Below are 12,548 nucleotides of genomic sequence, written 5' to 3'. Positions count from 1 at the left end.
CGACTTACGAAGATCCATCGGTCCCCGGATCCAACAACGCCAGTGCGCGGACCAGTCTGTCCGGGTCGACCCCTCTCGTCAACGAGGCCAGGAGCCCGCCGCCGTCCGGAGATCTAGCGACTGGTGGCCAGGGCCGGCTCTCATTGGATTCTTCCGCTCCTCAGGACTATTCGATTGCTCAACACCCGGTGAGCGACGGTTATTATTCACACGCGAGCTCGATTGGCAGCATGAACCAAACTCAACCGTACATGGACGTCCACTCTTCGCATCTGTCGTCGGCTCAGCCGTATGCTTCTCATGCGGCCACTGCCGGTGGGATCCCTCATTACCAATATCACCAGCAGCCGCCAGTCCTGCAACCCGCCTCGACGTCGTACGGACCCGCCAGCTCATACTCGCAATATGCCTATCCCGGGGGTGTTACTTCGTCACAAGGAGGGCACCAGCCCCCGACGTCGATGGGTGCCCAGGTTCCCGCTCAATTGTTGCCTTTGCCGGGTACGTTCTGGTTCCCCCTGCCACTCCTGTCCTTTTTTGATGCAGACCTAGGACTGACTTTCTAAGTAGTGACAAATCACCCTGTGGCAACCCAAGGTTATGCAAACACAACTGGTGCACCATTGCAAGGGTACATCTATGACGCCACAGGACAAGTCGCTCCTCCCGGGGCCAAACCAAGAGTTACGGCTACATTGTGGGAAGATGAGGGTAGTCTCTGCTACCAAGTCGAGTCCAAGGGTGTCTGCGTCGCTCGACGAGAAGGTCAGAATTTTCATAAATCTTGTTGGTTTTGAAATGTCCTTGCTAATAAACTTCCCACAGATAACCATATGATCAATGGAACTAAGCTGCTCAACGTTGCGGGGATGACGCGAGGCCGTCGGGACGGTATCCTCAAGAGCGAGAAGATTCGACATGTGGTGAAGATCGGCCCTATGCATCTGAAGGGCGTGTGGTACGATTCTGCATTTGTCAACCTGCACTCAGATAGTCGAACTAACAACCTGTAGGATTCCCTTCGAGCGTGCGTTGGAATTCGCGAATAAGGAAAAGATCACGGATCTTTTGTATCCCCTATTCGTGCACAACATTGGTGGTCTTCTGTACCATCCCACCAACCAGACCCGCACGAATATGGTGGTCCAGGAATCCCAACAGCGACGACTAGAAGGCCCACAAGCAGCTCGAGCCTCGCAAGGCCCACAACCGCCTCCGCTGCACCATCATCATTCCTTGCAAACTCCTGTTCCCTCGCACATGCCCCAACCTTCGACCATTGGCTCTCAGGGTCGACCAGGATTGGAGCGGGCGCCCGCGTTTCCCACGCCCCCAGCCAGCGCGTCAAGCCTCATGGGCCTCACGAGTCAAGGTCACGGTTACGAGTGGGGAAACCAGGGTATGAATTCCGGTGTGCCGCACTCACAACCCCTGTCAATAGATACCACTCTGAGCAATGCACGGTCGATGCCGACCACGCCGGCGACCACGCCCCCAGGAAGTGGCCTGCAAGGGATGCAGTCGTATCAGCCTCAGTCCGGGTACGATAGCTCGAAACCGTACTACTCGACTGCCCCTGCATCCCATGCCCATTACGCCCCGCAACAGCCCTTGAGCCAGCCAACTATGGCCTCGTACGGTCAGAGCATGCAGCCCAACAGCTATATCAAGAATGAAATGGGCCCTCCTTCCGGACGGACGCCTGGCGGGCCTCAAGAGGCGGAGACGGGCGATGTGAAATCGGAGCGCTATTCCCAGAGTAATGGCCATGTTGGCAATGGGGTGCCTGAGCATGTCCCTGAACACGAGTCCGCGTATGTGCAGCACGACAATGGCGGCTACAACACTAGCCGTGGCTCATACACGTACACCACCAACCCATCTGTCGGCAGCCTGACGGGAGATCACTCGCAGCTGACCCCCGATGTCACCGGATCGCCCTCCCAACAGAATGGATCCGGACGCATGACTCCTCGGACGAGCGGCGGCCCTCCCCCACAGTGGGCTTCTGGTTACAACACGCCTCCTCGACCGGCGGCCGCCGGTAGTCTTTACAACATTGTCAGCGATACCCGTGGCACGCCAGCCAACGGGACAACCTCCGACAACTACTCGGTGGCGTCAAATTCCGCGTCTGGATACTCGACGGGAATGAACGGGTCTCTGGGGTCAGGCAAGCGCCTCCGAGAGGATGACGATGTGGACCGAATTGTTCGGCCCGACAGCCGCGACGCAGACTACGGCTCCAAACGTCGTAAGACTTTGACGGATGTCGGCGGTCCCGTTGGAGTGCACCTTCCATTGCAGCCTATGAAAGCTGGCGGTGTCATGTCCCGTCGGCAATAATTCACTTGTTCGCGGAAAATAAAAAGAAAATTCTAACGAAATAGACGCCAAAAGTTTTACGGACATTTGAATGGGCTCATGAAGCCAAAACCGGGCGGGAAAAAAGATCCAATAAAGACAAAGTGGCCCATTCAACAGTCTACCTGGAGCGGCATCATGCCATTGAATCGGCTTCTTTTCTGGAGCGCATGTCAGATTTTTCTTGTGTTTTTAACGTTTTTGCAATAGACTACGCCTCTACACAGTCGAGGACCTGCAACATAACCATCTTGGGATAGATGGCCTGTGAGTCGCAGGGTATCCCTGATTGGGGTGTTTTTTCCCTCTGTTTTATGATTTCCTTTCGTTATCTTTTTTCCTTTCCGGCGTGTTTTGATTTAATGATTCAGGGTTAGACAGGGACTGAACATCGGCATCGTTTATGCATGGTGTGGATGTCTGCCTGGTCATTTGGTGAATTGGGTCTACGATCATTATAATATTGCGTGGGTTCTACTTCCCTTAGGCCAACCTCATGGGAATGAGCTGGCAGACTTGGGAAAGGATGTGATTTTTTTTCTGGGGTTTGTTTCTTGCTGCAAGCAGTGGCAATATGAGCTGCCCTGCTTTTCGCTTTGTCCATGGATTGAGGGATGGTCAGCGTTATGGTGCTTGTCTTTGGTCATCTTGTGGTATGTGCGTTTTGCGAGAGGCTATATTTAACGACCATGATGTGACGAATTTCCTATCACGAGAGTTTATTCTTATTTTTATATCGTTGTGGCTTATTCTCTCCATTCATGCATCGAGGGTTTTGTGCTTTCTCCTTCGTTTCTACTGTTTTATCTCTTGTGTATGGGCATTTATCTATTTTTTTCCTAAAAAAAAACTTCATTTCGTGATTTATGACATCGCATTCCTGATAAAAAAACAAAAAAACAAAAAAAAACTAAGATCTACTTTCCTAAACAATTGTAGACAATGTGATCATATGATCCTGGTAGACAATCTCCCTTTCCTCACGATCTTCTCATCTCCACGTGCGGTTTCTTCTCTCACTCTTCCGCAACCTGTCGAGCCACCTCCAATACCTGGGCATGAACCTCAGGAAGGGCAGCCACCAAGCCGACGTTGTCCATCAACTTTCTTCCGCAGTAACGGAATGGACGCCCATGCAGGTCGGTGAGCTTGCCTCCCGATTCCTCATACACGAGCATCCCGCCTGCATGATCCCACGCCCAGGGCCGATGATCCTTGTGCTTGGGAATGCGCACCATCGCATTGCATACGCCGACAATAAGAGCGCCGTACTTGACCTGCATGGACCAGAGATCCGCATTAGGCTCCGGGGCCTGCAGCCGGTTGCGCACGACTGTCTGCTTTTCTTGGTCGATGTACGGGCTGGCCAGACTCTCCACGAAGACCAGCTTGTCGGTCGTCGGCTGCGTCAGCTTCTCGCGGTGCTGCAAGCCTCGGCGCAGCATCAGCCTCTTCCATGCGCCCTGGCCCTTGACAGCGTACACCACTAGTCCATAGTCGTCCTCGTCGATCGAGTCCTCATGCACAACGGCTCCCCCGTCCTTGAAATTCGGGTATCCCACCGCGCCCACTTGCTGCTCTCCATCGACCACGAGCGCCACCGACACCGCGAACTGCTGGCCCCGGATGAACGTCGCAGTGCCGTCAATCGGGTCCAGGATCCAAGTGCGGCCCTTTTCCATGCCCTCGCCGTTTCCGCCGAGATCAATAATCCGCAGCATGTCGTCGGGAGTGTCCAGAGCGGCGTCCTTAACATGCTGAGCCACCTCATAGAGGCCGCCATTCACATTGCTAACCTCGGCGTCCTTGGTCAAAGACACCAGCCGCCACACCTGCTCGAGCAGCTCGGGATCCTTGCGCAGCGCGTCCGCAGTCTCCTCGCCGATGAAGTGGTCGTCGGGGAAGTGGTGATGCAAGGTGCTGATCAGGATGGCCTGCGCGGCGAAGTCCGCGACCGTCACGGGGGAGGCATCATCTTTGTCGAGCGAGCCTTTGTCAACGCGGCCCTGCACGACCTTGGCGATGATGCTGGCGCGGTGAACTGCGAGAGTGGCGATGCGAACCTCCTGGGCGTACGGAGGAGTTTCGAACGACATCTCGGTTGGGATTGTGATTGAGTGGTCTGAAAGACGGTGATTAGAAGAAGCTGTGGTCTGGCGTGTTCTGATAACAAGAGGCGTCACGCTTACTCTGGAATGGATGTGGTAGATTTGTGAACGAATGGATGAGCCACAGGGGAGATTTGGAACGAAGTCGAAAGACAAGAAGCGAGGAGCTCGAGATAGCAAAGTAGGGTGAGAACGTAGCTGCTGTAACCGAGGCGAAACGTGAATTTCCCGCTAAATTCTCTGTGAGTAGTTTGGGGGATGTGGTGAATTGTTGTTCGCCAATCTGCTAACGATCAAGCTCAAGCGATGACAAGGGTGGTGGCGTGGAGACTCATTATGTGTGTGCACGAGGCTTTTTATACGCTCGCACGAGGTAAACGTTACTGGAAGAACCCGGTGTCTATATGCATTTCTAGCGAGAATTCCCGATCAGGTATGTGAAATGATTCATTTTATACTTATCCAAAGCCTTATTGCGGATCTTCCCAGATCACTGTCGGAGAGAATCATCATCATGTTATCGTACAGAGTCACCAAGCTAATCCGTTGGCCCGTCCACGCCCTCAGCCTCTCTTCTCCTCGCCTCCTTCATCTCCCGCTGCAACTTCTTCGCGTGCTTGACCCCGAAGCCATGCATGTACACCTCTCTGACACTCTCCAAAGGCATGTTGTGCACCTCAGCATAGCAGAAGATGACGAAGATCCACCCCACGAAGCAGATGCCAGCATAGAACCCGAACGCCCCGCTAGGCGTCATCGCCTTCATCATGGACAGGAAAGTCGACGAGATGATAATGTTGCAGCCCCAGCACGTCACCGTGTTCATCATCGTGCCGAGAGCGCGCACCTCCAGCGGTAGGAACTCAGTACCCACCCAGGCGATGGGGGCCACGCCCGCCGCGTAGAAGGCGATGTACACAATCAGTGCCACTAGGAGCAAGATGTTGGCCCAGCCCATCTCGCGCGTCTCTACCACCGTCAGGTCGTGGCTGACGGGGATCCAGTGGAAGGCTATAGCGGCTACGACGAGGGAGAGGGACTTTCACATGGTCAGTATCTCTGTTGAGCTCAGAGGATGCTAGTCAGTGACCTACCATTCCCAAGACAGTGACGAACAGCATACGTCGTCGGCCAAATCGGTCGATGAAGATGAAGTTGGGAAATCCGAACAGAAAGTTGGTTGCACCAACCACGATCGAGACGGCGGTTGGTTTGTCGAATCCTACCATAGAGAAAAGCGTTGCCGAGTAATACATGAGGGTGTTGAAGCCGCCAAGCTGAGATACTGCGGTTTCGATCAGTTCGGTTCATGAGACTAAGGCAACGGGGTCTACATACCAGCCATGATGGAACAGGCAGTGACCAGGGCCCGCAGGTTGACCCCCACCGTGAACAGTTGCTTAGCCTGCCACAACAGGCTTCTATCAGACACCGAGATCGCGATCTCCTCGATAGAATGCTGAATCAGATGCGCCTTCGATGCCACCTGCTGTTCTGTGGCACGTGGGAAGATCTGCGCCAACACTTTCTTCGCCTCCGGGATGCGGCCATGTGAAATCAACTGCCGGGGTGTCTCGGGACACAAGGGCATCGTGGCGGCCAGCATAACAGCCGGCACCGCACCGATGCCGACCATATACCGCCAGCCATTCGGCACCTCGGTGAAGGCCGCTCCCAGCGCATACGAGATGAGCTGCCCGAAGGTGACGCACAGATTATCGAAGACGATCAACCGTCCTCGGTATCGTGCCGGCGCCATCTCCCCGATGTATAAGGGGATGATCATGGCGGCCTCGCCCACGCCGAAGCCGACGACCAGCCGGCCCACGGTCATTTGGGCCAGCGTATACGCAGCGGCCTGGATGATGGTGCCGATGAAGAACAGCGCGCAGCCCACGTACACGGCCAGCTTGCGGCCGTATTTGTCAGAGGTCAGACCGGCCAGCACGGCGCCGATGAGGGCGCCGCCAGACGTGATGGCCGTCACTAATTCCTGCTCGTTCGAACTCAGGGGTTTACCAAGGTCAGTGCCTAGGTTGACTAGGACGGCAGAGATGACGCCGGTGTCATAGCCTGCAGATATCGAGCCATATAGCTTAGCTCGAGGACCGGAGTGTATGCATGGCAAATTCAAACAGGGGCCACCCACCAAACAGGAAGCCGCCCATAGAGACGGTGCATGCGATCAGCCAAATGGCCTTTCCCGGTTGCGTGCTCTCGATGGAGTCATCGAGTAGTTCTGCAGCGGCGAGGTCTTCCTCGTGGATAATTTCCGCTTTGTTGTCGTCGGAGGCTTTGAGGGAGTCGGCGTCCATTGTGGAAGGTATTGAATCAATCAAGCAAGTGGATCTGATCGAATTGATTCTTCCAATTACACAGACACTAGGAGCACTAGGAACAAAGAATGGAGACTGATGACTGTCTGGAAAAAGCAAAACAGGCTATAAAAATGGCCTACAGGCTGACCTTGTCCTTCCCATGTTCAGTCCCCCAGAAGAATCACATCTAGATATAGCGACCGCCCCCTAGTTCTCTTCCCCTCACGCCATGGCTTGGACATGAGACACCGGCTATTGTAACCCTAGGCGTCATTTTTTGCCTCTCTGTCTTTCCCCAGAACGGACGCAATCAAAAGCTAAATCAACGAGCCGACAAGAGTGGAGCTTTTCCCCAGTTTCCCCAGACGCCGCCAATCCCTGAAGACAGCCGGACTGGTCGGGTTAGGGTTGGTCTTGGGTTATCGCGGGCAAATGCCGTCCCGTCCGGGGGAGGAGATCCTGTCAGGTTGAAACCAGATGACGTTGTGGCCATGATCTCAGATGACGGATTGAGGAAGAGACTGGTGGGGACTGGCTGAGTTGCATCGCAGGGGAATTTCTCTCGTCTGGATGCGCACTGAAAGTGGAAGTTTTCCCCACGGCTGCAGATCCACGGTTCGCCCTTGCCACTAGCATTCTCTCCGCGAAGGGGAATTTTGTCCGTCCCCTCCCATCCGCCATGGACACTTGTTCTGGCCAAGATAGTGATGTGGGAGATGCGTCTTGCGGTTCCCCTCTGTGGGGGAGAAGGTCATCGCGAGGGATGGGCTGGAGGGTAGAAGAATATAAGTACCGCGGCCGTGGTGAAGGGAAGAAGCATCAACAGACGAAAGTGATCTCAACTTCAGACCTCTCTTTACCCTCTGTCTGTCCATTGCACAACATCTGAACATGTGGTCTCTCGTCTCGATCGCCCCCTATGCCACCGTCTTGGGGCTGGTGGGCTTCATGTACTTCGCGGTCGGTCCGTTTGTCGGATATATTCGAGATCCCAAGGGTAGGTTTCTCGTGATGGCCCATTTGGATCCATGCTAATAATGATGACAGGCCTCCGCCGATATCCTAACATGAACTTCTTCTCGGGCATGTCTGCTATCCCCTTCATGATCCTCGCTTCGCGCGGATTCCGATCCAAAGAACTGCACGAGATGCACCGGAAAAAGCCCGTCATTCGCACGGGGCCCAACATGCTATCCTACGGCGATGTACGTGCCATCAAGGACATCTATGGTCACAATACGCGCTGCATCAAAGACCCCTCGTATGTAATAACGGCCGGCTCGCACTACCATCTCGCCGACGTGGTCGATCGCCCCGACCACTCGCGCAAGCGCAAGGTGCTCTCGTCGGCCTACGCGCTCAAGAACCTGGAGACGTGGGAGTACAAGGTCAGCGACAAGATTGAGAAGGTGGTGGCCCACTTCGACAAAGTCTGCACGGCGCCGCCAAAGTCGGCCGCGGTGGCGGCCGGCACGCAGGCTCTGGATGCCTGCGATCTCACGGTGGACTTTCGCGCCTGGACGAACTTCTTCTCCCTCGACGCCATCGCCGACATCGGGCTGTCCGAGAAGCTGGGATTCTTGGACTCGGGGACCGACGTCTGCATCGCCGAGCGCAAGGACGGGTCGACGTACGAGGTCAATCTCCGCAAGGCGCTGTACCCCACGGCGCGCAAGCAATCGCTCATCCTCTGGAACTACGAGTGGTACCCGGTGCTGAACAAGCTGGTCAACGTGATCCCGTACTTCAACCGCATGCAGAAGTCGTCCGAGGACTGGGAGAACATCGTGTGGCGGCGATCGATGGAGCGGCTGCGGCGGTACGAGGCGGGCGAGAAGCTGGAGGACTTCTTCCAAGCCCTCATGGAGGACAAGAACGGGCGCGCCAACAATCTCGAATGGGGCGAGGTCGTCGCCGAGATGAACATCATGATGAACGCCGGCAGCGTCACCACCGCCATCGCCATCGCCAACGTCATGTACCAGCTGCTGCGCAACCCGGCCTGTCTGCGCACGCTGCGCGAGGAGCTCGACGCCGTGCTGGACCCCGACGAGATCGTCGCCCCCTACGATAAGATCAAGCATCTGCCGTACCTGCGCGCCTGCCTGGACGAATCCCTGCGCATCTTCCCGCCCACCTCGCACGGTCTCCCGCGCGAGACGCCCCCGGAGGGCATGGAGATCCTGGGCCAGTGGGTGCCCGGCAACACGTCGGTCAGCATGTCGGCGTACGTGGCGCACCACGACGAGCGCGCGTTCCCCAAGTCCGACCAGTACATCCCCGAGCGATGGCTCGGCGAGGAAGGCAAGGCGCTGCAGCCGTACTTCGTGGCGTTCTCGGCCGGGGCGCGGTCCTGCATCGGGCGGAATATCTCGTATCTAGAGCAGACGAAGATCCTGGCGACGGTGGTGCATCGGTATGAGTTTGCGCTGCCGCATCCCGGATGGGAGCTGAAGCGGCTGGAGACGATGAATCTGATTCTGGGAGATATGCCGGTGAAGGTGTGGCGAAGGACCGATCTATGATCTTCTATCTTTTCTTTCGATTCTTTATTTACTTATATACTTTGACTTCATATCATCCGTTCTTGGTGAGGACTGGGTGGATAGATTAGGGTGGGTTAGAATTTATGGGCTATGAATTTCATTCTGTTTCTTTCTCATGGCAGTAATTGGTACAGCTTCTACAATCCGTCTTAGATGAAAATAAAGTCGAAGATCTCCATGAATCTAGGAGTTCTCGATCGTCACCATCCGATGATCCAGACCAAGTCAGCCGCGTTGTACGCTCTGTAGATAAACGATAAGTATTGCTATGAAGACACATAACACGCACTTCTATGGATCGTAGCCTACTCCAATAGCCAAGACCAAGTAGATCGGCTACAGCGGGAGTTGATATTGATGGCATCAACTCCGCCAATAAGCCCAACGCTATGATATGCGTGTACTTTCTCATAACCGACGGCAAATGAGCGATCGTCGATAGATCGGAACGAATCCAGGCCAGATCCGCCACAAACAGGGAGAAGGGGGAGTCAAAGAGAGAGAGAGAGAGAGAGAGAGAGAGACAAAATTAGGGCTTGCGGCCACAAGAGGAAACATTTCCCGCCTCCGCATTTCGTCTTTCTTCCCCGCGTTTCAATTTTTCTCTTCCTGTGCAACTCTCACTCCGTCCCACCGCAGATGCCGATCATCTCAGATGTCGGTCAAACACCGATGACGCCTCTTGGCAAGTCGGGGAGAGCTTCTGCTCCGGTTCATGCAGGCCTGTTTCCCATGGGGGAATTCAGTCCGACATGGGGAGCACGTATCGAATGACTTATAGCTACCTGCTTGCTTGTCTTTCGTCTGCCAATTCACTCGACTTACTCTTATTGCCATCTTATACCTATCTTCCTGCATGAGTGAAAATGAGCATGAGCATCCTCCCCCTCTCCCAATGGCGCATCCCGCCCGAGCTCCTCCAGGATCTCTCCAAAGTCATGACCCCCACCGGGGTCGCCGACTATGTCGCTCTCACCGTCCTCTCCATGGCCGGCGCGACGTACCTCTCGCGCGGCCTCCTCTGGGACCAGCCCGACCCGTACGCGCACCTGGCCTTTGAGCGGCCGCAGCTGAAGCACGGCGCGGGCGCCGGGTCCGGCAGCAAGGAGACGCGGAACATCGCGCAGAAGCTGGCCGAGACGGAGAAGGACCTCGTGGTCTTCTGGGGCTCGCAGTCCGGCACCGCCGAGGGGTTCGCCAACCGGCTGGCTCGCGAGATCACCCTGCGGTTCGGCGTGGGCGCCTTGTCAGCCGATCTGTCGGATTTTGACCCCGAGAGTGTGGCGCAGATCCCGGACTCGAAGGTCGTGGTCTTTGTGCTGTCGACGTACGGCGAGGGCGATCCCAGTGATAATACGGCGGAGTTCTGGGACTGGGTCAACAAGGCGACTAAGGAGCAGGTGACGCTGCAGAATCTGAGGTACTTTGCCTTTGGCCTGGGGAACAGTAACTACAAGTACTACAATCGCGTGGTGGATGTTGTGGTGGAGTCGCTGGATCGGCTGGGCGCGAAGTCCTTGATGCCCGTGGGACGGGCGAATGATGCCGAGGGCGCGACGCAGGAGGACTTTATCGGCTGGAAGGAGTCCTTGTTTTCGGAGTTCAGCCACCAGCTGGGGTTCGAGGAGAAAGAGGTGCAGTACGTGCCTACGTTGGCGGTCCAGGAGGACGAGTCCTTGGAGCCGATCGACCTGCACCACGGCGAGCCTGATAACCGCGACTCGTCGCGAATCACGGCGCAGTGCTCGCCTGTGCGGCCACTGGACATTGCCACTTCCCGGCAGCTGTTTGAGGTTTCGGACAAGCAGCAGCAGCAACAGCGGCACTGCCTGCACATCGATCTGGATCTGACCAGCCATCCCGAGCTGAGCTATAAGACCGGCGACCACCTGGCCATCTGGCCGGGCAATCCCGACGACGAGGTCGCGCGTCTCCTGCAGGTGCTCGGACGATCCGCACGTCGCGACGCTCCCATCAGCATCCAGTCCGTTGACCCGGCCACGAAGGTCAAGATTCCGTCGCCCACCAGTGCCGCCGCGCTGTTCCGATACTACCTCGAGATCTGCGCGCCCGTGAACCGCGACAACGTGCTCGGCCTGGCACAGTTCGCTCCCACGCCGGCCGCAAAGAGCTACCTGCTGGAACTGGGCCAGGACAAGGCGCGCTACGCCGCCTTCCTCAACCGCACGCACGTCAACCTCGGCCGACTGCTGCAACTTGCCAGCCCGGACGCCCCCTGGAGCGAGCTGCCGCTCTCATACCTCGTCGAAACCCTCCCCCCGACCCAGCCACGCTACTACTCCATCTCCTCCAGCAGCGTCATCTCCCCGCGCAAGGCCTCCATCACCGTGCTTGTCTCGTCGACCCCGGTTCCCGAGGCCCCCGATCAACTCATCCACGGCGTCACCTCCAACTACCTCCTCGCCATCTCCGAGACCCTGCATTCCTCCTCGTCACACCCCCAGGGCCTAACCTACCACCTCACCGGCCCCAACGACGCCCTCACTGGCGGCAAGGTCTTCGCGCACCTCCGCAAGAGCCGGTTCAAGCTGCCCCGGCTCGGCAGCTGCCCGCTCATCATGGTGGCCGCCGGCACGGGCATCGCGCCGTTCCGCGCGTTCATCGCCGAGCGACGCCAGCTGCAGCAGATCGGGCGGGAGATCGGCGAAATGATCCTCTTCTTCGGCTGTCGACATCCGGACGAGGACTTCCTGTACTGCGACGAGCTGGACAGCCTGCAGACCGCGCTGGAGGGGAAGCTGCGCATCGTGACGGCGTTCTCGCGACTCGGCGGCGCGACGCCGAAGCGATACGTGCAGGACCGGGTCCAAGAGGTCGGCGGCGAGGTCGTCCGGCTGATGGACGAGGGGGCGAATTTCTACATCTGTGGACGAGCGGGCATGGCGAGGGAGGTGGACGCAGTGGTCGGCGGGGTCATGAAGAATGCCAAGGGGTGGGAGGAGGAGCAGGTGAATGAGTGGCGGCGGGGGATCAAGAGGCGGAACAAGTGGCAGGAGGATGTGTGGGGGTGATCCTTCAGGGCCTTTTCGCGTTTCGCTTTGTTGCATATGAATAGATGATCAATACACTTACTTTCTTTGTTGAGGTCTTGGAGTTGCAGATCTTCGGTATACTAGAGGGGTCCCGCACTAAGCCGAAAGAGGGAAAACATCAACACGGCGAACCGTGGATCCACGTGCTTCTTTCAATCC

General features: G+C 56.6%; 4 protein-coding genes across 4 annotated transcripts; 3 read left to right on the top strand and 1 right to left on the bottom strand.

Moving 5' to 3' along the window:
* Nucleotides 1-105: 105 nt before the first annotated feature.
* Nucleotides 106-2,642, top strand: P170DRAFT_233123 (KilA-N domain-containing protein). Its single transcript, XM_024842905.1, has 4 exons — nucleotides 106-501; nucleotides 571-765; nucleotides 826-955; nucleotides 1,014-2,642. The coding sequence occupies exons 1-4, from the start codon at nucleotides 231-233 to the stop codon at nucleotides 2,344-2,346; spliced, it is 1,929 nt and encodes a 642-aa protein (XP_024702359.1). The 5' UTR covers nucleotides 106-230; the 3' UTR covers nucleotides 2,347-2,642.
* A 738-nt stretch (nucleotides 2,643-3,380) lies between these two features.
* On the bottom strand, nucleotides 3,381-6,787 carry P170DRAFT_412578 (myo-inositol transporter; the record flags this gene model as incomplete). The annotated part of the gene is made up of 5 exons (XM_024846937.1): nucleotides 3,381-4,673; nucleotides 5,095-5,511; nucleotides 5,567-5,757; nucleotides 5,811-6,545; nucleotides 6,622-6,787. The coding sequence occupies 5 exons, from the start codon at nucleotides 6,785-6,787 to the stop codon at nucleotides 3,381-3,383; spliced, it is 2,802 nt and encodes a 933-aa protein (XP_024702358.1).
* An 894-nt stretch (nucleotides 6,788-7,681) lies between these two features.
* P170DRAFT_511707 (cytochrome P450) lies at nucleotides 7,682-9,315 on the top strand (the record flags this gene model as incomplete). The annotated part of the gene is made up of 2 exons (XM_024854918.1): nucleotides 7,682-7,787; nucleotides 7,838-9,315. The coding sequence occupies 2 exons, from the start codon at nucleotides 7,682-7,684 to the stop codon at nucleotides 9,313-9,315; spliced, it is 1,584 nt and encodes a 527-aa protein (XP_024702357.1).
* Nucleotides 9,316-9,986: 671 nt separating this feature from the next.
* On the top strand, nucleotides 9,987-12,368 carry P170DRAFT_466399 (NADPH cytochrome P450 oxidoreductase family protein; the record flags this gene model as incomplete). The annotated part of the gene is made up of 1 exon (XM_024852413.1): nucleotides 9,987-12,368. The coding sequence occupies exon 1, from the start codon at nucleotides 10,203-10,205 to the stop codon at nucleotides 12,366-12,368; it is 2,166 nt and encodes a 721-aa protein (XP_024702356.1). The 5' UTR covers nucleotides 9,987-10,202.
* Between the last annotated feature and the right edge of the window lie 180 nt (nucleotides 12,369-12,548).

This window comes from Aspergillus steynii, assembly GCF_002849105.1.
Source record: "Aspergillus steynii IBT 23096 chromosome Unknown P170scaffold_6, whole genome shotgun sequence".
Classification (NCBI taxonomy): Eukaryota; Fungi; Ascomycota; class Eurotiomycetes; order Eurotiales; family Aspergillaceae; genus Aspergillus; species Aspergillus steynii.
Note: the sequence above shows the minus strand (reverse complement) of the source record. Positions and strands in the feature narration are given on the sequence as shown.